General features: G+C 53.3%; 1 protein-coding gene across 1 annotated transcript in view; it reads left to right on the top strand.

The window, feature by feature from the left end:
* LOC132395216 (ribosomal protein S6 kinase-related protein-like) overlaps positions 1–22995 on the top strand; it is a 30165-nt gene extending 7170 nt beyond the window's left edge. Inside the window, exons 5-12 of the mRNA XM_059971504.1 lie at positions 5590–5697; positions 12610–12955; positions 13178–13218; positions 13944–13971; positions 14891–14980; positions 15125–15213; positions 18182–18292; positions 20338–22995. Of these exons, the coding sequence (XP_059827487.1) occupies positions 5590–5697; positions 12610–12955; positions 13178–13218; positions 13944–13971; positions 14891–14980; positions 15125–15213; positions 18182–18292; positions 20338–20532 (1008 nt within the window). The 3' untranslated portion in view covers positions 20533–22995. The remainder of the gene's footprint in view (positions 1–5589; positions 5698–12609; positions 12956–13177; positions 13219–13943; positions 13972–14890; positions 14981–15124; positions 15214–18181; positions 18293–20337) is intronic.
* The last annotated feature ends 851 nt before the right edge of the window (positions 22996–23846 follow it).

The raw sequence follows: 23846 nt of genomic DNA, 5'->3' as shown, positions 1-23846 counted from the left end.
ACATGTTGTGCATTCAGAGATGCTCTTCTGCACACCACTGTTGTTATGTGTAGTTTTATGAGTTAGTGTCACCTTCCTGTAAACTCTGGAAACTGTTATGTGTGAAAATCCCAGGAGATCAGTTTCTGAGATACTCAAACCACCCCATCTGGCACCAACAATCATTCCACGGTCAAAGTCCCTTAGGTCACATTTCTTCCCCATTCTGATGTTTGGTCTGAACAACAATTGAACCTCTTGACCATGTCTGCGTGTTTTTATACATTGAGTTGCTGTCATGTGATGGGCATGTGTACCTAATAAAGTGGCCACTGAGTAGAAGTGGATACACTGCCCTGAGATTCCTTTTCTTGCAGGCATTCACAGGAAAATAAAATACTATTGAATTGATGAAGCTCTGTACATACCATTGCAAGAAAAAGTTTGTGAACCCTTTGCAATTATATGCATTTTTGCATGAATTACTCATAAAGTGTGGTCTGATCTTCATCTAAGTCACAGTAATAGATAACCAGAATCTGTCTAAACTAGTAACACACAAACAATTGTGCTTTTCATATCTTGATTGAACACACTGCTTAATCATTTACAGTCCAGGCTGGAAAAAATTTGAGAACCTTTGTATTTAATAACTGGTAGTACCTCCTTTAGCAGCAATAACTTCCACCAAATCTTTGCTGGAGCTGCTGGTCAGACTTGCACATAGACAAGGAGGAATTTTATACCATTCTTCCATACGAAACTGTTTCTGTTCATCAGTATTTCTGGGATACTTTGCATGAACTGCCCCCTTCGGGTCATACCACAGCATCTCAATTGGGTTCTGACTGGGCCTTTCCAAAGCAAAATTTTCTTCTTTTTTAAATATCTTAATACAATTTTGAATTCATTGTTCCCGCAATGATTGCAAGCTGTCCAGGCCCTGAAGTGGCAAAGCAGCCCCAAACCATGATGCTCCTTCCACCGTGCTTCACAGTTGGGATGAGGTTTTGGTGTTGGTGTAAAGTGCTCTTTTTCCTCCAAACATAACAATGTGCTTTTCTGCCAAAAAGTTCAACTTCTGTCCCATCTATCCACAGAACATTGTCCCAGAAGCATTGTAGGACATCCAGGTGGTCTTTTGCAAACTTGAGATGATGCAGCAATGCTTTTGTTAGGAGAACAGTAGTTTCCTTCCATAAACACCATTCTTGTTCAGTGATTTTCTTACAGTCGACACATGAACAGAGACTTTAGCAAGTTCTGACAAAGGGTCTCAGCCCGAAATGTTGACAGTGCTTCTCCTTATAGATGCTGCCTGGCCTGCTGTGTTCCACCAGCATTTTGTGTGTCTTTCTTGAGAAGAGCTGGCTCTTTGTTTGTCATTTTTACAGGGCAGGGCACCTCCCCAACCCACACCTCCAATCTCATCTCATTACTGGAACACCTGACTCCAAATAGCTTTTGTAGAAGGAATTATCCCTGAGGTTCAAATACTTTTTTTAAACCCAGACTGTGATTGTTTAAATGGTGTACTCAGTATTGAGGAGAAGTATAATTGTTATTAGTTTAGGTAGGTTGTGTTTGTCTATTCTTGTGACTTAGATGAAGATCAGAGTACATATTATGAGAAATTAATGCAGAAAAGCAGGTAATTGTAAAGGGTTCGCAAACTTCCTAGTGACGGTATGTAAATGAAGACAGACAAATAACCAATATGGAAATGAAGACTAACTGTAGAAATAACACTGAGCCTAATGACCCCACAACTCCATGGATTCAGTTCCTTTGAGGGACAGAACTCCTTTTTGTGTTTTAGCCTATTGTCTCCTCCCAATTCCACCCCCTCCCACCCCCCCATCTGCCACCTGCACCTCAGGAGCAGCTTGTGGAAACACTTCTTTTCTTCTCGTTTTCCTCCCCAGAGGCAGGTCCTCCATCCCTTCGTGCAGGGGCTGCGGGAATGCTGGCAGACTTCGCGCCTGCTCTTCATTAGTGAGTTCCCGGGTGTGCCGTGGCGTTCTCGGCACCGGTGTGGCTTTGTGGTGCCGTGTGTGTGTTCTAGTTACCAGCCCCTAGACTAGCATCTCCCCTTGCTTCTTTCCCTTTAGTTTCTTGAGGTAGAATAAAGATTAAAAATTAGATTCATTTGTCACATGTACATTGAAACATGCAGTGAAGTGCATCATTTGTGTCTGCGACCGACACAGTCCGAAGATTGTGCTGGGTTCCACATTGTGTTACTCTGCTTCCAATGCCAATGTAGCATGCACACAACTCATTAACCTAAAGCAGGGCCTTCTGTGTGCTATGGACCAATACTACGAAGCAAGGCAGTCCATGGACTCCAGGCTGAGAACCCCCACCCTAAAACATTTCACTACAGCAGCAATTTAACCTGAGAGTCCTTCTCTGGGATGTGGGAGGAGAGCGGAACACCCAGGAAACCGACGCGGTGGCGGGGAGAAGGTAGAAACTCTTTACAGACAGTGGTGGGAATTGAACACTGATCACTGGTGCACTGACTTCTACACCACCGTGCTGCCTTTCGAGATAAATGTTTGAAAGTTTGAGGAACTGGCACAGTAGAGGCGTTGATGCCACTAACCTAGACCAGCCATGATTGTATTAAAACTATAAAATATAGGAGCAGAATTAGGCCATTCAGCCTATCAAGCCTGCTCTGCCATTCCATCATGGCTGATTTATTCTCCCTCTCAACCCCACTCTTTTGCTTTCTTCCTTTAACCTTTGACACTGACTAATCAAGAACCTATCAACCTCCGCTTTAAAGGTAACCCAGTGACTTAGCCTCCACAGCGATCGATGGCAATGAATTCCACAGATTAATCACCTTCTGGCTAAAGAAATTCCTCCTCATCTCTGTTCTAAAGGGATGTCCCTCTATTCTTGATGCTGTGCCCTCTGGTCCTAGACTCCCCCACTATAGGAAACACCCTCTCCACATCCACTCTTATCTGTGTCCTCTGGTCCTAGACTCCCCCACTATAGGAAACACCCTCTCCACATCCACTCTTATCTGTGTCCTCTGGTCCTAGACTCCCCCACTATAGGAAACACCCTCTCCATATCCACTCTATCTGTGTCCTCTGGTCCTAGACTCTCCCCACTATAGGAAACAACCTCTCCACACCTACTCTATCCAGGCCTATTTGATAGGTTTCGATGAGATTCTATCCTCCCCCCACCATTTTTCTGAACTCCAGTATAGAATGGTGGGATAGGCTCAAGGGGCCAAGTAGCCTACTCCTGAGCTGAGAACTGCACCTACTTGTCCCGAAAATCACCCGTGTGCAGGGAACGGGATGGGGCAGTTAGCAGGCATGTGTGTGAGTGAAGGGTCACATTCCTCACTGTTGCCCTGTGTCCCATACACCCTCCGCACCATGTGTCCTGGGCTCCCACAGAGGATTGGAGTTTAAATGGGGGAGCCCTCAGCAAAGTGGACTATGGTTCAGCTGGTGGGGAACATTCCTACTTCCCTGTCAGTCTCTCTAGTGGTTAGCGTAACACCTCGTACTGTCACTGATCGATCAGGGTTCAATTCAGCCACTGTATGGAAGGTGTTTGTACGTTTTCCCCGAGAGCAAATGTGTTTCTTCCCACATCCCAAAGAGGTACGGGTTACAGTTACTAAACAGAGTGTGTGTCAGCACTGGAAAGATTGCAACACTTGCGGGCTGCCCTCAGCGCATCCTTGGGCTGTGTTGGTCGTTGACCCAAACGACATATTTCACTGGATGTTTCGATGTGCATGTGGCAAATAGAGCTAATCTCTTAAGCCCTAATGATTTCCCTGACCTAGCCTGTTCCTGGGCATGAGCTGGAGGGGTGGAGCCATCTGTTTGTTCATTGCCAAAGGGGGAAGAAAGACCACCTACCCCATTTCCACTAGATGAGACTTGTGTTTGGACTGTGCAATGAGGGACAAGATTGCAGAACAGCAGCGGAGCCTCTGCCTCGAGCCCTGCCCCGTGTCTGGAGGGGTAGGGTCTTTCCATTGGCTCCAGAGTAGTGCTGGATCCTGAGCTTTTTGTGATCCAGAGGTTTGGAAGTCAAGATTACGGCGTAAAGCATGTTGTGCACATCATTCGTGCTACTTGGTCTTCCCATCACCACGATTGTTCTTGGCAAATTCTACAGAAGTGGTTTGCCATTGTCTTCTTCTGGGCAGTGTCTTTACAAGACGGGTGATATGCACCAACATCCACCACCTTCTCCCATGGCTTCACGTGACCCTGACGGGGGGTGGGGGGGGGGCTAAGCAGGTGCTACACCTTGCCCAAGGGTGACCTGCAGGCTGGTGGAGGGAAAGACACCCTACTCCTTTGGTAGAGACGTACCTCCACCCGCCCACTGTTGTTGACTATTCAGTGTTTGAAGAACAATAGAATGAATAAAGAGAAGGGCTCTTTTACATTCTGTGAGCTGAAGGACCTGTACTCTTCCATGTTCTTAAGCTCTTGAGTGAAGGATAACAACGTCCCAGTGATAACAATTAGCCTGTAAAATAACCAGATTCAAATGGAGTGACACCTGCAGCAGGAAGGAGGAGAAGCTTCTAGAAAGTACAGAATTGGCTCTGCTACAATTACTGGAAAATCAACAATTAACAAGGATATGGGTGATGATGTAAAAATTCAAGCAAGCACTGGGGTGTTAAACTACGAGTAAAATAACAAATCTAAAACCCAATGCAACAGTAGGGAGGGAATCAAACAGAAAGCAGCCATGAACAGGTGGGGGGGGGGAATCACCTCCCACACACATCCTCACCCCTCTACGGAGCAGGGAGACCCACGATCAAAAGCTCACAGTGGAAATGGGGTAGAGGAAGCTGACAGGATATTGGGGTTTGGGGAGAGGGAAGGTGGATACCAGGGAGATATGTCCCCAGATCAGAGGCAGAGGGCGGAGCCACGTGGACACACTGGGGAGCCAGAGAGGCTGAAGGCAGCCCAGTTAACGCCTGTCTGCCCAGCCGGGTTGGAGCCAGGACTTGGGGGGAGGGGGTGGCGGAGAGGAAACAGTAGACCCGGGGAGGTGAGGGAAAGGCTTGTGCTTCACACTGGGAGTTCTGCCTGTTTGTGAGGGGAAAGACACACTAACTGAAACAGGAAAGTGTACAAACTAATATGAGGAGGCACTGCAGGAAAGTATAGGGGGGGATGTCAGAGGTCGGAGTTTTACACAGAGAGTGCTGGGTGCATGGAACACCCTGCCAGGGGTGGTGGTAGAGACATACATTAGGGACATTTAAAATAATCAGATGGACACGGATGGTAGAAAAATGGAGGGAAAAGTTCGATTGATTTTAGAGTAGGTTAAAAGGTCAGCACAACATCCTGGGCTGAAATGGTTGGGGATGTGAGGGAAGAGGGCCGGGGTCCAGTGGACCAGTGTATTAGACCTGTTGTGGCTCCCGGTAATTCCCAGTATGGGTCTGGCTTCAGACACGATTGAGGCTGTACTCTTGAGTTCACCACTGTGTGTTTTGACCCCCCTCAAAGTTTCAGATCTCGGCATAGCCCTGCTCACGGCCTCAGTGACAGCTCACTTCTGACCTCCCTCTTCTCCCCCTCCCTGTAGTGTGTGATTATCACTGTGCTGGCGACCTCTCGAGGCTCTGGAGTGATCGAAAACCACTGGCTGAGAGCAGAGTGCGAGTCTTTGCAGCCGAATTGGGCTCTGCCATCGGTGAGTTCTTGGGAGGGGGCCATACTGAAGGAGGGTCACACTGTGGGAGGGGTGGTACTGGGGAGGATCACACTGTGGGAGGGGTGGTACTGGGGAGGATCACACTGTGGGAGGGGCGGTACTGAGGGAGGGTCACAACTGTGGGAGGGGTGTGCTGAGGAAGGGTCACACTGTGGGAGGGGTGTACTGAGGGAGAGTCACACTGTGGGAGGGGCAGTACCGAGGGGGGGGGTCACACTGTGGGAGGGGTGGTACCAAGGGGGGGGGGTCACACTGTGGGAGGGGTGGTACTGAGGGAGAGTCACACTGTGGGGGGGGCGGTACTGGGGAGGGTCACTGGGAGGGGTGGTACTGGGGAGGGTCACACTGTGTGAGGGGTGGTACTGGGGAGGGTCACACTGTGGGAGGGGTGGTACTGGGGAGGGTCACTGGGAGGGGTGGTACTGAGGGAGGGTCACACTGTAGGAGGGGTGGTACTGGGGAGGGTCACTGGGAGGGGTGGTACTGGGGAGGGTCACACTGTGGGAGGGGTGGTACTGGGGAGGGTCACACTGTGTGAGGGGTGGTACTGGGGAGGGTCACACTGTAGGAGGGGTGGTACTGGGGAGGGTCACTGGGAGGGGTGGTACTGAGGGAGGGTCACACTGTAGGAGGGGTGGTACTGGGGAGGGTCACGGTGTTGGAGCTCTCTCTCCTAAAGTTGGAAATTTGCTGTACCATTCCTGAGGAACGGTTTTGGAGACCACCAGAGGACTTTGTGTGGACTATCATCTCAGCAGTGGAGTGAAACAGTTTCTTTACCTGGAAGGATTTGTTTCGGTGAAACTTTTTGGTCCGTTTTTCTCGGCGCTGAGCATGGCTGTAGTTGGCAGTTTGCCAAAATTCGATCTGACTTTGCCAGGAATGGGGTCGGATTTATTTCATTTGTAACAATGGAAAACCCCTCCCGTTCGGAGCGCCTAGCCCAGTGTGACTGGGTGAAGAGCACTTTGGACTTTTGAGCAGTGGACTGCCCAGGGGCAAGTTTGTCTCTTCATGACTGCTGCTCAGACAGCGCTGTGGTTTCTTCTAACACCACACCTATCCACTCCTTCTCCCCTCCGATTCCCTGCCCATCCACTCCTCCCCTCCGATTCCCTGCCCATCCACTCCTTCTCCCCTCCGATTCCCTGCCCATCCACTCCTCCCCTCCGATTCCCTGCCCATCCACTCCTTCTCCCCTCCGATTCCCTGCCCATCCACTCCTCCCCTCCGATTCCCTGCCCATCCACTCCTTCTCCCCTCCGATTCCCTGCCCATCCACTCCTTCTCCCCTCCGATTCCCTGCCCATCCACTCCTCCCCTCCGATTCCCTGCCCATCCACTCCTCCCCTCCGATTCCCTGCCCATCCACTCCTTCTCCCCTCTGATTCTCTGCCCATCCACTCCTTCTCCCCTCCGATTCCCTGCCCATCCACTCCTCCCCTCCAATTCCCTGCCCATCCACTCCTTCTCCCCTCCGATTCCCTGCCCATCCACTCCTTCTCCCCTCCGATTTCCTGCCCATCCACTCCTCCCCTCCGATTCCCTGCCCATCCACTCCTTCTCCCCTCCGATTCCCTGCCCATCCACTCCTTCTCCCCTCCGATTCCCTGCCCATCCACTCCTCCCCTCCGATTCCCTGCCCATCCACTCCTCCCCTCCGATTCCCTGCCCATCCACTCCTTCTCCCCTCCGATTCCCTGCCCATCCACTCCTTCTCCCCTCCGATTCCCTGCCCATCTGCTTCTTCTCCCCTCCGATTCCCTGCCCATCCACTCCTTCTCCCCTCCGATTCCCTGCCCATCTGCTTCTTCTCCCCTCCGATTCCCTGCCCATCCACTCCTTCTCCCCTCCGATTCCCTGCCCATCCACTCCTTCTCCCCTCCGATTCCCTGCCCATCCACTCCTTCTCCCCTCCGATTCCCTGCCCATCCACTCCTTCTCCCCTCCGATTCCCTGCCCATCCACTCCTCCCCTCCGATTCCCTGCCCATCCACTCCTTCTCCCCTCCGATTCCCTGCCCATCCACTCCTTCTCCCCTCCGATTCCCTGCCCATCCACTCCTCCCCTCCGATTCCCTGCCCATCCACTCCTTCTCCCCTCCGATTCCCTGCCCATCCACTCCTTCTCCCCTCCGATTCCCTGCCCATCCACTCCTCCTCCCCTCCGATTCCCTGCCCATCCACTCCTTCTCCCCTCCGATTCCCTGCCCATCCACTCCTTCTCCCCTCCGATTCCCTGCCCATCCACTCCTTCTCCCCTCTGATTCTCTGCCCATCCACTCCTCCTCCCCTCCGATTCCCTGCCCATCCACTCCTTCTCCCCTCCGATTCCCTGCCCATCCACTCCTCCTCCCCTCCGATTCCCTGCCCATCCACTCCTTCTCCCCTCCGATTCCCTGCCCATCCACTCCTTCTCCCCTCCGATTCCCTGCCCATCCACTCCTTCTCCCCTCTGATTCTCTGCCCATCCACTCCTCCCCTCCGATTCCCTGCCCATCCACTCCTCCCCTCCGATTCCCTGCCCATCCACTCCTTCTCCCCTCCGATTCCCTGCCCATCCACTCCTTCTCCCCTCCGATTCCCTGCCCATCCACTCCTTCTCCCCTCCGATTCCCTGCCCATCCACTCCTTCTCCCCTCCGATTCCCTGCCCATCTGCTTCTTCTCCCCTCCGATTCCCTGCCCATCCACTCCTTCTCCCCTCCGATTCCCTGCCCATCTGCTTCTTCTCCCCTCCGATTCCCTGCCCATCCACTCCTTCTCCCCTCCGATTCCCTGCCCATCCACTCCTTCTCCCCTCCGATTCCCTGCCCATCCACTCCTTCTCCCCTCCGATTCCCTGCCCATCCACTCCTTCTCCCCTCCGATTCCCTGCCCATCCACTCCTTCTCCCCTCCGATTCCCTGCCCATCCACTCCTCCCCTCCGATTCCCTGCCCATCCACTCCTTCTCCCCTCCGATTCCCTGCCCATCCACTCCTTCTCCCCTCCGATTCCCTGCCCATCCACTCCTCCTCCCCTCCGATTCCCTGCCCATCCACTCCTTCTCCCCTCCGATTCCCTGCCCATCCACTCCTCCCCTCCGATTCCCTGCCCATCCACTCCTTCTCCCCTCCGATTCCCTGCCCATCCACTCCTTCTCCCCTCCGATTCCCTGCCCATCCACTCCTCCCCTCCGATTCCCTGCCCATCCACTCCTCCCCTCCGATTCCCTGCCCATCCACTCCTTCTCCCCTCCGATTCCCTGCCCATCCACTCCTTCTCCCCTCTGATTCTCTGCCCATCCACTCCTTCTCCCCTCCGATTTCCTGCCCATCCACTCCTCCCCTCCGATTCCCTGCCCATCCACTCCTTCTCCCCTCCGATTCCCTGCCCATCCACTCCTTCTCCCCTCCGATTCCCTGCCCATCCACTCCTCCCCTCCGATTCCCTGCCCATCCACTCCTCCCCTCCGATTCCCTGCCCATCCACTCCTTCTCCCCTCCGATTCCCTGCCCATCCACTCCTTCTCCCCTCCGATTCCCTGCCCATCCACTCCTCCCCTCCGATTCCCTGCCCATCCACTCCTTCTCCCCTCCGATTCCCTGCCCATCCACTCCTTCTCCCCTCTGATTCTCTGCCCATCCACTCCTCCCCTCCGATTCCCTGCCCATCCACTCCTCCCCTCCGATTCCCTGCCCATCCACTCCTTCTCCCCTCCGATTCCCTGCCCATCCACTCCTTCTCCCCTCCGATTCCCTGCCCATCTGCTTCTTCTCCCCTCCGATTCCCTGCCCATCCACTCCTTCTCCCCTCCGATTCCCTGCCCATCTGCTTCTTCTCCCCTCCGATTCCCTGCCCATCCACTCCTTCTCCCCTCCGATTCCCTGCCCATCCACTCCTTCTCCCCTCCGATTCCCTGCCCATCCACTCCTTCTCCCCTCCGATTCCCTGCCCATCCACTCCTTCTCCCCTCCGATTCCCTGCCCATCCACTCCTCCCCTCCGATTCCCTGCCCATCCACTCCTCCCCTCCGATTCCCTGCCCATCCACTCCTTCTCCCCTCTGATTCTCTGCCCATCCACTCCTTCTCCCCTCCGATTCCCTGCCCATCCACTCCTCCCCTCCGATTCCCTGCCCATCCACTCCTTCTCCCCTCCGATTCCCTGCCCATCCACTCCTTCTCCCCTCCGATTCCCTGCCCATCCACTCCTTCTCCCCTCCGATTCCCTGCCCATCCACTCCTTCTCCCCTCCGATTCCCTGCCCATCCACTCCTTCTCCCCTCCGATTCCCTGCCCATCCACTCCTTCTCCCCTCTGATTCTCTGCCCATCCACTCCTTCTCCCCTCTGATTCTCTGCCCGTCCACTCCTTCTCCCCTCCGATTCCCTGCCTATCCACTCCTTCTCCCCTCTGATTCTCTGCCCATCCACTCCTTCTCCCCTCTGATTCTCTGCCCGTCCACTCCTTCTCCCCTCCGATTCCCTGCCTATCCACTCCTTCTCCCCTCCGATTCCCTGCCCATCCACTCCTTCTCCCCTCCGATTCCCTGCCCATCCACTCCTTCTCCCCTCCGATTCCCTGCCCATCCACTCCTTCTCCCCTCTGATTCTCTGCCCATCCACTCCTTCTCCCCTCTGATTCTCTGCCCGTCCACTCCTTCTCCCCTCCGATTCCCTGCCTATCCAGTTCTCCCCTCGCGTCCTGTCCAGTTTCGTCTCTGAACTGTATTTTTGACTGTTTGCTGGAGTTCTGCTGGGTGTAGCCTGTGCTTCTTTCCCCCAGCAGTACTATTCGAACTTTTGAATTCGACTGTGGCATGGCTGGATGCGGGTCCAAGATGGCGCAGCCCAAGTCCTGCACACACACTACTGGCCCAGGAGCGGCAGCTGACGAAGAGGACCGCCTGTTCAAATTACTGAGCTTAAAGAACGCTGTACAGTGTACTGTGCCTATTTCAGTCGGTAGGAACGCCGACGTAAAGGCCAGGGTGGAGACTGTTGGAGGCTGTGAGGGCATTGTTGCAGTAGTGATTTTGAACTGTTTTATTTGAAGTCACTGTGGGCTGTGTTTTTGGCCATAAATCCTGAAGGTGGGAAGGTGGGTTAAAGGTGGGGAGGGTATTTATGCAGGTGGAACCGGTCATGGGCCCCGTACAATCAGTAATCCTTTCTGACATCCACCCCCATCTCCCTATCTACACTCCACAGGTGAGGTGCGATCAAAATAACCCTGATACGGTACAGGGCACCTCCGCAGGGTTATGAGCACCTATTCTCATTCCAGTGCCGTCTGCTGATGCAGCTGGAGTGGGGCGGGATGCCAAGGTGCAGCTTTGGGTTTATTTTGAGGGGCATTATTATACTGTCCTGTGGGCTACGGGCTGCCTGAGCTGCCATGCCTGTAAGGAGTTTGGGCATATTCAGAAGAATTGTTTGAACTATGCCACAGAGGCACAGGGTGATCCCCCATCACCCCCACTGTGTCACCGGCTGTGGAAGTCATGGTTGGACATGGGGCATCTGAAGGCTTCTCCCCCAGAGATGGAACAGGTTGTTGCTGTTAAACCGAGCCGAAGGGCCCAAAATCCAGCAAGTCGGGGGAGGGGAGGTAGTGCCTGAGGCTGAGGATGCCTCTGAGATGGAGGTCAATGTGCCTCAGAGGGACGTATCCCCTGAGAATGGAGATCAGGAGCCTCAGGAGGAGGAGGATGATGAGGATGTAGCCCCAGTTAAGGCCATGTGTGCAGAGTTTGTCCACCCCGGACTGTAGGATAGCCTGTAGTGCAGGGGCCCTCTGCCGGGGAGACATCTCCAGAACACATGGCCTCCAGGCCTGTGTGTGACACCATTGAGGGGGAGCCGTGTGGGGAGGTGGACTAACCTCCATTTGGAATTGTGCACTTGGAGCATGTACTCCCTGGGGAGGGGCAAAGCCCTGTGGGTAAAGGGTCACCAGATGGACTGGCATCTCGATTGATGCAAAGTGCCCAGCCGAGGAGCTCGCAGTCCACGGGGGAGCCGGTGCAGCTTTGAATTGTCACCCCATGCAACCAGACAGAGGGAGTGTGTCCCAAGGGGTCAGGAGGGAGGAGACTCTCCCAGTGTTGTTTGGAGGGAAGGGGTCGAGCGTGTAGAGTTGGAAACAACCCAGTAAGCTCATGCCCAGGATATGGATCCAGAGGTGGAGGGGCTTCCCTCTGTTACTGGTCCCAAAAATGGGGTAGAGCCCGTAGTCGGGACTACAGTGAGGGTGAGGAGTGAGGTGGTCACATCGAGTGTCAATGACAACTGCCTGGAGGGGGATGAGAGGAGTGCACTCGGTGAGGAGGAAGAGGGGGACTCTTGCATGAGCTGCTCCTGCACAGCTTTCATCCTTGCCGTCATCTGCCGACCAGACTCACCTTGACGTCCGTGTTACCATCCGGCAGCGGAGGGGGCCCCCAGTGGAAGTATCTGTACACTGGGGACCTGGGGTGGAAGGTGTGGCACTGGGCAGTCCCGGACAGCAGGTTCACTGACATCCGTCCCCTTGTCCGTTCTGTGGCCGGGGAGAGTCAGTGTACACGGAGTGTGAGAGGTTGCAGCCCCTGTTTGAGTGTCTGAAGGGGCTGCTCGGGTTCTGGATCACTTCAGCCCCACGATCCTCCTATACGGGCCCAGTTCGGGTGGGGGTGGGTCGCGAGGAGGATCTAGTAGTGGGTTTGATACTGGGCCTGTAAGCTGGCTATTCTTTACTTTCTCGTCACTAAACAATTGATACTAGAGCTTACAATCATCACAGTGATATTTGATTCTGTGTTTCACGCTCCCTGAAGTACAAATCAAATTAAATATAATAAAAATTTAAATTATAAATCATAATTAGAAAATAGAAAAGGGAAAGTAAGGTAGTGCAAGTCAGGTCCGGATATTTGGAAGGTACGGCCCAGATCCGGGTCAGGATCTGTTCAGCAGTCTCATCACAGTTGGAAAGAAGCTGTTCCCAAATCTGGCCGTACGAATCTTCAAGCTCCTGAACCTTCTCCCGGGGGGAAGAGGAACAAAAAGTGTGCTGGCTACGTGGGTTGTGTCCTTGATTATCCTGGCAGCACTGATTTATTATTTATTATTCACGGGTCTAGATGGCAGAAAGTCGAGGGCTCTGCCGGGGCCAACTGCCTGCCCCTCTTCCGAGGCAACGTTCATGCCCAGCTGTCCTCAGAGAGGGAGCATATGGTCACAGTGGGGAACTTACAGGAGCAGTGGGCTTCCTGGGGTATTGACTGTTTAATAGACAGTAGTAATCATATTTTAATTTTAATTATTCACTGTCTTGTAAATTTTGAAAGTTTTGTACTTTTTGTATTTGTTGTGTAAATAAACTTTTATAGTTTTGTAATAATAAAGGGGGCCATATTGAGGGTGAAATCACAGAGTTGTGGCCAGGACTCATTACAGGGACTGAAGCTCCTTTGACCCTTGCCCTTTGACTCCTCAGGTTTCCTTCACGATTTTGGAGTCATCCACCGAGACGTGAAGGTAGGGAGAAACCTATTTTCGCTTTGTCTTGAGTGTCGCCTCGGTCCTGGGTGGAGTACGAATACAGTACTGTGCAAAAGTCTTGGGCGCCCCAGCAGTATATGTGTGCCTAGGACTTCTGCACAGTGCTGTATGTTGTCAGCAGTACAGTGCAGTACACCAAAATTACCATCAATTACAATGAGAGTGCATATAAAAGAAGGGGTCAGAGGTCACCCACCTGAGTGGGAAGGGAGGTAACCTGGGACCGTGTGGGAAGGGGTAGGGCAGGGGGAGGACGGAATGAGCTGTATGTACGGGCTGTGAGCTGGGACCATGGTGGTGGGAGGACGGAACAAGCTGTACCTACGGGCTGTGAGCTGGGACCATGGTGGTGGGAGGGGGTAGGGCAGGGGGAGGACGGAACGAGCTGTACCTACGGGCTGTGAGCTGGGACCATGGTGGCGGGAGGACGGAACGAGCTGTACCTACGGGCTGTGAGCTGGGACCATGGTGGTGGGAGGGGGTAAGGCAGGGGGAGGACGGAATGAGCTGTACCTACGGGCTGTGAGCTGGGACCATGGTGGTGGGAGGACGGAATGAGCTGTACCTACGGGCTGTGAGCTGGGACCGTGGTGGTGGGAGGGGGTAAGGCAGGGGGAGGACAGAACGAGCTGTACCTACGGGCTGTGAGCTGCCTCGTACTCTGTGATTGAATGATGAACTCTGACCTTTAACTCTTTCAGATGGAGAACATTCTTCTGACTGAGCGGGGTGAGAACCTAACCCCCAGCCGATCAGGTAGTGAGTCCCTGAATAGGAGGAGGTTGTTCGGCACTTCGAATCTGCCAGCTGTCTGCAGGGTGACCCACTTAGACAGCCTTCACCCCCCCCCCGCGCCTCTACCCCTCCTGTCTTATGCCTCCACCTCTAGATCAGAGGCATCACCGCCCATCGGCTTCCCTTCCCCTTGTGGGTGATCATTTCCCCTCACTGTGCATGGAAGCTTTCCCCCTCCCCTGTATCTCTGCTCCCCTTTCCATGTATGTTCAGTTAATGGCACCATCTTCACCTCAGCCTCCCACAATCTGTGTCTCTACAGCTCGACTAGTTCTCACGTCAGCTGAGCTGCCTCTCCACTCGGTCCCGGCAGCCTGCAGACGTCCCGACATGGTGACTGGGCTTTCCATGGGATCTACCTTACCAGAGCTGAAGAGAGTTCAACCAAGTTTTCCTGCTTTGTCCTCAGTGCCTCCATTTAAAAAGACCAAAATGTGATCTGCTTTGCAACGGCTGCCTCAGTGTGTCCAGCCAACATCACAGATCGGTCAACCCAGCTCAGTGTGTCCAGCCAACATCACAAATCGGTCAACCCAGCTCAGTGCACAGAGCAGCCCACAAAATCCACATTTCCTCATGGAGGCTTCTGTGAAAGGAGTGAATCTTTGAGTATTGTCTTCCTGTCTCTTCCCTCACATTCCCTTCTACCCCTCTCTCCCCGCATATTCTCATCCCCCACTTTCTGCAATCTGTCTCTCCCTCCCTCCCATTCTCTGTCTCTCCCCCTCACTCTCATTCTCACTCTCTCTCCCTTCCTCCCTTTCTCCCTCTTGCTCTCTCTCTCGCTCTCTCCCTCCCTCCCCCCCCCCTCATTCTCTCATTCTCTCTCTGTCTGTCCAATTCCTTTTCACAGGCCATATCATGCTGACGGATTTCGGGTTGTCTCGCAGACTCTGGCGGGGAGAGAGGGCTCACACCATCTGTGGAACTGTCCAGTACATGGGTAAGCTTGGGGAGGTGGGAGGTTGTGATACCAAGGTCGGGAGCTGGGCTGTGTGTGGGTGGTACCGGGACTGTGGGTGTGGGCATCACCAGGGGGTGGATATGTGGCTGCCATTGCTCATGCTTGACCCGGTTCTATTTGCAGCTCCCGAGGTGTTGAGGGGCAGCCCCTACAACCACTCGGCTGACTGGTGGTCTCTCGGAGTGCTTCTCTACGCGTTGGCTACTGGCGAGGTAATGATCGGGGAAGGTGGGCCTGTGGGGCCAGAGCTGGCACTTCTCACTACACCTGGGTTAACCCTGACACTCCGCTTCCCTTACTCGATCACTAGCAATCCCTTTCTCACACACACACACACACACACACACACACAGGAGTAACTCGGCAGGTCAGGCAGCATCTGTGGAGAGGAATAAGCAGCCAACGTTTCAGGCCGAGACCCTCCATCAGGACTCCCTCCTGACCTGAGGAGATTCACTTTATTTGGCAGATGTACATTGAAACAAACAGTGAAATATATCGTTTGGGTCAAATTAAATCAGTGAGGATGTGCTGGGGGCAGCCTGCAAGAGTCCCCACAGTTCCGGCACCAACACAGCGAGCCCACAGCTCACTAACCCGGAGCCATACGTCTGTAGAATGTGGGAGGAAACCTGTACGGTCAATGGAAGAACGTATGAACTCCTTACAGGCAGTCTGGGAAATATTACACAGCCACTTGGCCACTGTGACCCATGCCTGACCTGCTGAGTTCCTCCACCATTTTGTGTGTGTGGTTCTGGATTTCCAGCATCTGCAAAATCTCCTGTGCCCTCTTTTAAGAAGTGCGCCTGTTGGGAAGGGCTTTCTGTGATGCACACAGTATCGTGTCCCAGCGTGTGTGTGGGTGTGTGTGTGTGTGTGTGTGTACACTGCCCTCTCTGCAGTCAGGCATGGTGACGGTGTGTACAGTTCGCTGTCTGAGCTATACCGCACCAGTCTGTCAACCCCCTGCTTCTGCAGTGTGGTTGTGGAGGGTAAGAGAGGAGATTAAAGACTAGTTTTATTTGTCGCATGTATATCAAAACACAGTGAAATGTGTAATTTGTGCCAACGACCAACACAGTCCAAGGATTGTGCTGGGGGCAGCCTGCAGGTGTCACCACGCTTCTGGTATCAACATAGCATGCCCACAACTCACCCACCCTAACCTGCATGTCTTTGGAATGTGGGAGGAAATCGGAGCTTCTGGAGGAAACCCATTTGTTCATGGGCAGAACGTGCAAACTCTTTACAGACAGCAGTGAGAATTGAACCCTGTTCGTTGGCACTAGCTTTGTGCTAACCACAACGCCACCACATTTAGCAGGATGCTACCGAGATTAGAAGGTGAGTTTCGATGTACATGTGACGAATAAAGCTAATCTTAATCTTTAACCTCTTCCTCACCCTGGCCAAAGCCTCCAAGTCCTTTCTGTAATGCAGGGACTAGAACTGCATGTCAGAGGACACCAGGATCGGACTCTTAATGGCAGCGTAATGCTGAGGCGGCAGGTCATACAGTTGGAACAGTGTTTTTCAGAAGGGTGGGCTGATGGGAAAACTGGGAGGGTGTCCAATTCTTCACTCAAAACTCCCAAAATGTATTTCCTCAGCAGAAATTCCCAGACGTAATACTGGAGTGATCAGTGTGGATCCTGTCCACACAGGTCCGAGTGGTCAGTGTGGGTCCTGTCCACACAGGTCCGAGTGGTCAGTGTGGGTCCTGTCCACACAGGTCCGAGTGGTCAGTGTGGGTCCTGACCGAGTGGTCAGTGTGGGTCCTGTCCACACAGGTCCGAGTGGTCAGTGTGGGTCCTGTCCACACAGGTCCGAGTGGTCAGTGTGGGTCCTGTCCACATAGGTCCGAGTGGTCAGTGTGGGTCCTGTCCACACAGGTCCGAGTGGTCAGTGTGGGTCCTGTCCACACAGGTCTGAGTGGTCAGTGTGGGTCCTGTCCACATAGGTCCGAGTGGTCAGTGTGGGTCCTGTCCACACAGGTCCGCGTGGTCAGTGTGGGTCCTGTCCACACAGGTCCGAGTGGTCAGTGTGGGTCCTGTCCACACAGGTCCGAGTGGTCAGTGTGGATCCTGACCGAGTGGTCAGTGTGGGTCCTGTCCACACAGGTCCGAGTGGTCAGTGTGGGTCCTGTCCACACAGGTCCGAGTGGTCAGTGTGGGTCCTGTCCACATAGGTCCGAGTGGTCAGTGTGGGTCCTGTCCACACAGGTCCGAGTGGTCAGTGTGGGTCCTGTCCACACAGGTCCGAGTGGTCAGTGTGGGTCCTGTCCACATAGGTCCGAGTGGTCAGTGTGGGTCCTGTCCACACAGGTCCGCGTGGTCAGTGTGGGTCCTGTCCACACAGGTCCGAGTGGTCAGTGTGGGTCCTGTCCACACAGGTCCGAGTGGTCAGTGTGGGTCCTGTCCACATAGGTCCGAGAGGTCAGTGTGGATCCTGTCCACACAGGTCTGAGTGGTCACTGTGGGTCCTGTCCGAGTGGTCAGTGTGGGTCCTGTCTGGTCAGTGTGGATCCTGTCCACACAGGTCTGAGTGGTCAGTGTGGGTCCTGTCCGAGTGGTCAGTGTGGGTCCTGTCCGAGTGGTCATTGTGAGTCCTATCCGAGTGGTCACTGTGGGTCCTGTCCGAGTGGTCAATGTGGGTCCTGTCCGAGTGGTCAATGTGGGTCCTGTCCGAGTGGTCATTGTGGGTCCTATCCGAGTGGTCACTGTGAGTCCTATCCGAGTGGTCACTGTGGGTCCTGTCCGAGTGGTCACTGTGGGTCCTGTCTGAGTGGTCACTGTGGATCCTACCGAGTGGTCAGTGTGGATCCTGTCCACACAAGTCCGAGTGGTCACTGTGGATCCTGTCCGAGTGATCATTGTGTGTCCTATCCGCACTGGTCCAAGTGGTCAGTGTGTGTATTATCTGCACAGGTCCGAGTATTCCACTGCAGGATACCTGTCGTCATCACTGGTTGATGGATGCAGGGAATTGGGGAGAGTTCACTGTTAGACCACATCCGGACAAATGTACAGCCATGGTCTCTGCAGATAGGGTGTTCATGGGCCACACTGGGTGGGGGCAGAGAAAACAGGTTTAGAAATGTGTTACAGCTTTATATCAGATCTCTACTCCCCCCTCTCTGCACACCCTCTCCCCTCTCTACCCCGTCCTTCCCCCCAGTTTCCAGTGGAGTCTCAATGTGACCACGTGTCCATGTGGAAGAGCCTGCAGCGAGTTCACGTTTCCCCACCGACCTCCGTCAGCCAGGACCTCGCCTTCCTCCTCTCTGAGGTACCCCTTTCCTGCCAGTCTGATTAACTGCATGCCCTCGCTACAGACACGGACAGGGACATCGGTGTGGGAGGGAGTGGCCTCAGGCCCTATGAGTCAGTCCTGCCCCAGCACTCATATGGTCGCATTTCAAGCCCAGGCATCATTTATTGGGGATATTTCCTTTCGAGGAACAGCATGGTAACAGGTCCTTCAGTCCAACGAGCCTTTGCCACTCAGTTACACCCATAAGGTATGTGGGAGAAATCCCACACGGTCACAGGGAGAATGGCAGCGGCAGGTTCCTGACACTAATAGTGTTACACTGCTATACATCCCCATCTTTAGAGTCCCCTGGGTGGGAGTGGGGTGGGGGGGCATCGCTGGTGTGTGTACCGTCCGGGGGGGGGGGGGGGGTGAGCAGCTTGGACGCTATCCCGTGGGCTCACCAGATGGGGATAGGAACTACTCACCAATCCGTGCCAGGGCGTGTGAACTGGAATCGGTGACCCCCGCCCCCCCCCCCCCAGGAATAAACAGTTGATGTTTCAGGCGGAGACTCTGCAGGAGCTCTGAAACATTGACTGTTTATTCATTTCCATAGGCTCTGCCTGACTTGCTGAGTTCCTTCGGTATTCTGTGTGAACTCAAGATTTACAGCATCTGCAGAATCTCTGGTGTTTACGATTCTCTGCCCCCCCCCCACCCCCGCTTGGAGCAAATAATAGTTGCATTATTGTCACACGTACAGAGAGTAGGTTTTACTTGTATCCAGATTCGAACATTCACGGTACCTTTATTATGCAGTGTACAACCCTGAGATTTGTCTTCCCACAGAGAGTCACAAAACAAATAAACCCCATGGAACCCATTCAAAGAAAAGATAATAACACCCAACACGTAATAAAACGAGCGAATTGTGCAGAATGGCAAAAAACAAGTGAGGAACACGCAGAATATAAAACATCGAACCGCAGAGTCCTTGAAACAGTCCGGGAATGTTCAGTTTGGTTTAGCACGGTGTTATTCATTGACTGCAGGCCGCAGAGCCAGTCCGCCCCGATCAGAGTAGCAATAAAAAAGGAGTGACCAGAAACACATCGTGACGTGAGCTACAGAGCCCGGAGCACACACCACGTCAATTATCATTCTGTTGTGGAGGTAGTAGAAAAGGATTAACGGATTGCAGAATGAAGTGTTGCAGTTACAGACAAAGTGCAGTGGCCACAAACAATAACAACATGGAACAGTACAGGACAGGAACAGTCCCTTTGCCCCACAGTGTTGATCAGTAATCAAATACCCAACTGAACTAATCCCTTTGCCTACACAAGGTCCATATCCTTTCATTTCCTGCAGGGCTTCCTGAGCACCTCTGCCGTATCTGCCTCCTCCACCATCCCAGCAGTACATTCCAGGCATCCATCACTCTGTAACAACAAAAAAATGCCCCCCCCATTTCCTTTGAACCTATCCCCTCTCACTTTAAAATCCGTGCCCTCTGGCATAGGACATTTCAACCCCAGGGCAAATCCTGTCTGGAAGGTGCAAGGCCTTAGTGAGGTGGACGATGATGTCAGGAGTCCCATATTAACGTAACTAGGGAACCATTCAATAGTCTTCCAGCAGCAGGCTAGAATCCGTCCTTGAGCCTGCTGGGACGTGCTTTCAGGCTTTTTTATCTTCCCGGTGGGAGAGGGGAAGAGAGAGTGTCCGGGTGGCTGAGGGCATTGATTATGCTGGCTGCTTTACTGAAGCAGTGTTCTTCGAGAGGAGGGTGCTTAAAGCGGGTTCCAGCCCCGTACGGGATGGGCTGGAGGAGGAGGAGGTGTGTGTGGAGTGGGGAGGAACAGGACAGGGGAGGATGGTAGATGGGGAAGGAGAGGTATTGGTGGGTGGAGAGTTGGGGTTTGGGGTAGGGGAGAGTTGGGACAGTGGACGGAGGTGTGTGAGGAGCTAGTGAAGGGGAGAGCTGGCGGGTGGAGAGGGTAACGTGTGGGGTGGGTAGTGGATCCGATGATCATCCCCTCCCTTCTCTCACCGTCTGCTCCCCTCTCTCCTCCCAGTTGCTGTGCCCCGACCCTCGGCTCCGCCTGCACCGCCTCGACGCCTTCAGTGAGCAACGTTTCTTCAGCGGGCTGTCCTTTGACCCTGAGCTGCTGCACAGGCAACCAGTGGAGTTCAGCATCCCCACCGGAGACCAGCCCCAACCCAGCCCCTACCCACTGCTCTTCCCCAGCTTTGACTGGCAGGCTGAATGAGGGACTCCCCTTGCCTCAGTCCCTCCCTCCACCAATGGGACATTCCCTCACTCCATCTGTCCGTCAGCCCTCCGTCCCTCACTCCTGCTCCCCCTCCATCCCTCACTCCCACTCCCCTCTGTCCCTCACTTCTGCTCCCTCTCCATCCCTCACACCCTCTACCCCTCCGTCCCTCACTCCTGCTCCCCCTCCATCCCTCGCTCCCACTCCCCTCCGTCCCTCACTTCTGCTCCCTCTCCATCCCTCACTACCTCTACCCCTCCATCCCTCGCTCTCTCCCCGTCCCTCACTCCGTCTCCCCCTCATCCCACACTCCTGCTCCCCCTCCATCCCTCACTCCATCTCCCCCTCCATCCCTTGCTCCCGCTCCCCCTCTTTCCCTCGTTCCATCCTCAACGAGGGACAAAGGCAGAAAAAAGGAAATTATAAACCATTTAGCCTGACCTCAGTGGTTGGGAAAGTGTTGGAGTTGATTAATTAAGGATGAGCTGTAGGGTAGTTGGAGGCACATGATAAAATGGGCTGTAGTCAGCATGGTTTCCTCAAGGGAAAATCTTCCCTGACATATCTGTTGGAATTCTTTGAAGATATAACAAGAAGGGTAGACAAAGGAGAATTGGTGGCTGTTGTATATGCAGGTTTTCAGAAGGCCTTTGACAAGAAGTGGCAGATGGAATACAGTGTTAGGAAGTGTGTGGTCAGGCACTTTGGCAGAAGAAATGAAAGCATAGACTGTTTTCTAAATAGGGAGAAAATCCAATAATCTGAGGTGGAAAGGCACTTGGGAGTGCTTGTGCAGGATTCCCTAAAGGTTGATTTGCAGGTTGAGCCAGTGGTGAGGAAGGCAAATGCATCGTTAGCATTCATTTTGAGAGGACGAATATAAAAACAGAATGAGGCTGTATAAGGCATGGGTGGGGCCTCACTTGCAGTGTTGTGGGCAGTTCTGGGCCCCTTATTTGAGAAAGGATGTGGTGACATTAGAGAGCATTCAGAGGAGGTTCTCAAAACATGGGAATGAAAGGCTTCGTGTATGAGGAATGATTGATGGCTCTGGGCTTGTACTCACTGGAATGTAGAAGAATGGGGACATCGGTGTGGGAGGGAGTTGAATGTCGAAAGGCCTAGAGTGAATTTGGAGAAGATATTTCCTATGGTGCAGAGAGTCTAGGATCAGAGGGCACAGACTCGAAACAGGGGAATGTCAATTTAGAACAGAGATAGGGAATTTCTTTAGCTAGAGTGGCAAATCTGTGAAATTCATTGCCACATACAGTTGTGAAGGCCAAATCATTGGGCATATTTAAATCAGAGATCCATAGATTCTTGATAAGTCAGGGCGTGAAAGGTTATGGTGAGGAGGCAGGAGAATGCGGTTGAGAGGGAAATGGATCAGCTATGACCAAATGGTGGAGCAGACTCGATGGGCCAAATGGCCTAATTCTGTGTATGTCTTCCCTCAACCTCCATACCTCTCTGCCTCCGTCCCTCACTCCCTCTCTCTGCTTTCCCTGCACACATGCATTCCTCCCCCTGGCAGAAATACTCTCCACCTCCATCCCTGTCGCAATCTCCCAATCACCCATTACCTCTCCCTTTGTTCTCTTGCCCCTGCTCCCTCATTACCTCTCTCAATCTCTCATCCTGATGCCCCTCTCCCTACCCCCACCTGCCCCTCACTCTGTTTTCCCTCGTCCAAGGCTCTGTCTGAGTTGTCAGCAAAGGTGTATCCCGTATCTCCATCCCTCAAAGTAAATTTATCACATCACCCTATACAACCCTGACATTCACAGTAAATACAAAGGAAAAAGCAAAACAATAATAAATAAACAAACAATAAATATATCGTGAACAAGTCCTTGAAAGTGAGTCCATAGGATGTGGGAACGTGTCAGCGATGGGGTGAGTGAAGTTATCCCCTCTGGTTACAAGTGGTAATAACTGTTCCTGAACCCTGTGGTGTGAGTCTTGAAGCTCCTGTACCACCTTCCTGATGACTGGAGCAAGAATAGTTCATGATCTAGGTGGTGGGGGTCATAATGATGGATGCTGTTTTCCTGCGACCTCTCCATGTAGATGGTGTGGGACTGGGCTGTGTCCACTACTTTATCCAGGATTTTCTGTTCAAAGGACATTGGCATTTCCATACCAGGCTGTGAAGCCACCAGTCAATATACTCTCCGCCACACATGCATGGAAGTTTGTCAAAGTTTTAGATGCCATGCCATCTTCACAAATTTCTAAGAAAGTAGAGGTGCTGGGCACAGGACAGGACAGGTCCTCTGAAATTCTAACATTGGGGAAATTAACGTTACTGATCCCCTCCACCTCTGATTTCCCCGCCTGCCCGGTTCCTCCTCCTGAAGTCAATAATCAGCTCCTTGGTCTTGCTGATATTGAGTGAGAAGCTGTTGTTATGGCACCACTCAGTTAGATTCTCAATCTCTCCAATTCATTACCACCCTTAAATCGGCCATCGACAGCAAACTTGAATATGGCATTGGAGATGTGCTTAGCCACACAGTCGTGAATATAAAGCGAGTAGAGCAGGGGTCTAGACGCACAGCCTTGTGCACCTGTGCTGATGGAGATGTTGTTGCCGATCCGAACTGACTGGGGTCTGCAGGTGAAGAGATTGAGGATCCAATCGCACAGGGAGCTATTGAGGCCCACGTGTCGAAGCTTATTGATTAGTTTTGAGGGGACAATGGGATTGAATGCCGAGCCGTAGTTACTAAGGGGCATCCTGACGTGTACGTCGTCACTGTCCAGATGTTCACATTCCACACTACACCACAGCCTGGGGGCTGGCAACACATCGGTAGTGACTGAACATCAGGGCACACCAGGGTACAACACTGTTGGACACAGGTCTGTCATTAATAACACAGGTACAGTACAGTGGGGACGGGTCTGTCAGTGTGTGACACTGGGGTGCGGTACCGGTGGGGACGGGTCTGTCACTGTGTAACACCGGGGTACAGTACCGGTGGGGACGGGTCTGTCACTGTGTAACACTGGGGTACAGTACCGGTGGGGACGTGTCTGTCACTATGTGACACCGGGGTACGGTACCGGTTGGGACGTGTCTGTCACTGTGTGACACCGGGGTACGGTACCGGTGGGGACGGGTCTGTCACTGTGTAACACCGGGGTACGGTACCGGTGGGGACGGGTCTGTCACTGTGTGACACCGGGGTACAGTACCGGTGGGGACGTGTCTGTCACTATGTGACACCGGGGTACGGTACCGGTTGGGACGTGTCTGTCACTGTGTGACACCGGGGTACGGTACCGGTGGGGACGGGTCTGTC

The sequence above is a fragment of the Hypanus sabinus genome, chromosome 6 (genome assembly GCF_030144855.1).
Source record: "Hypanus sabinus isolate sHypSab1 chromosome 6, sHypSab1.hap1, whole genome shotgun sequence".
Taxonomy (NCBI): Eukaryota; Metazoa; Chordata; class Chondrichthyes; order Myliobatiformes; family Dasyatidae; genus Hypanus; species Hypanus sabinus.
Note: the sequence above shows the minus strand (reverse complement) of the source record. Positions and strands in the feature narration are given on the sequence as shown.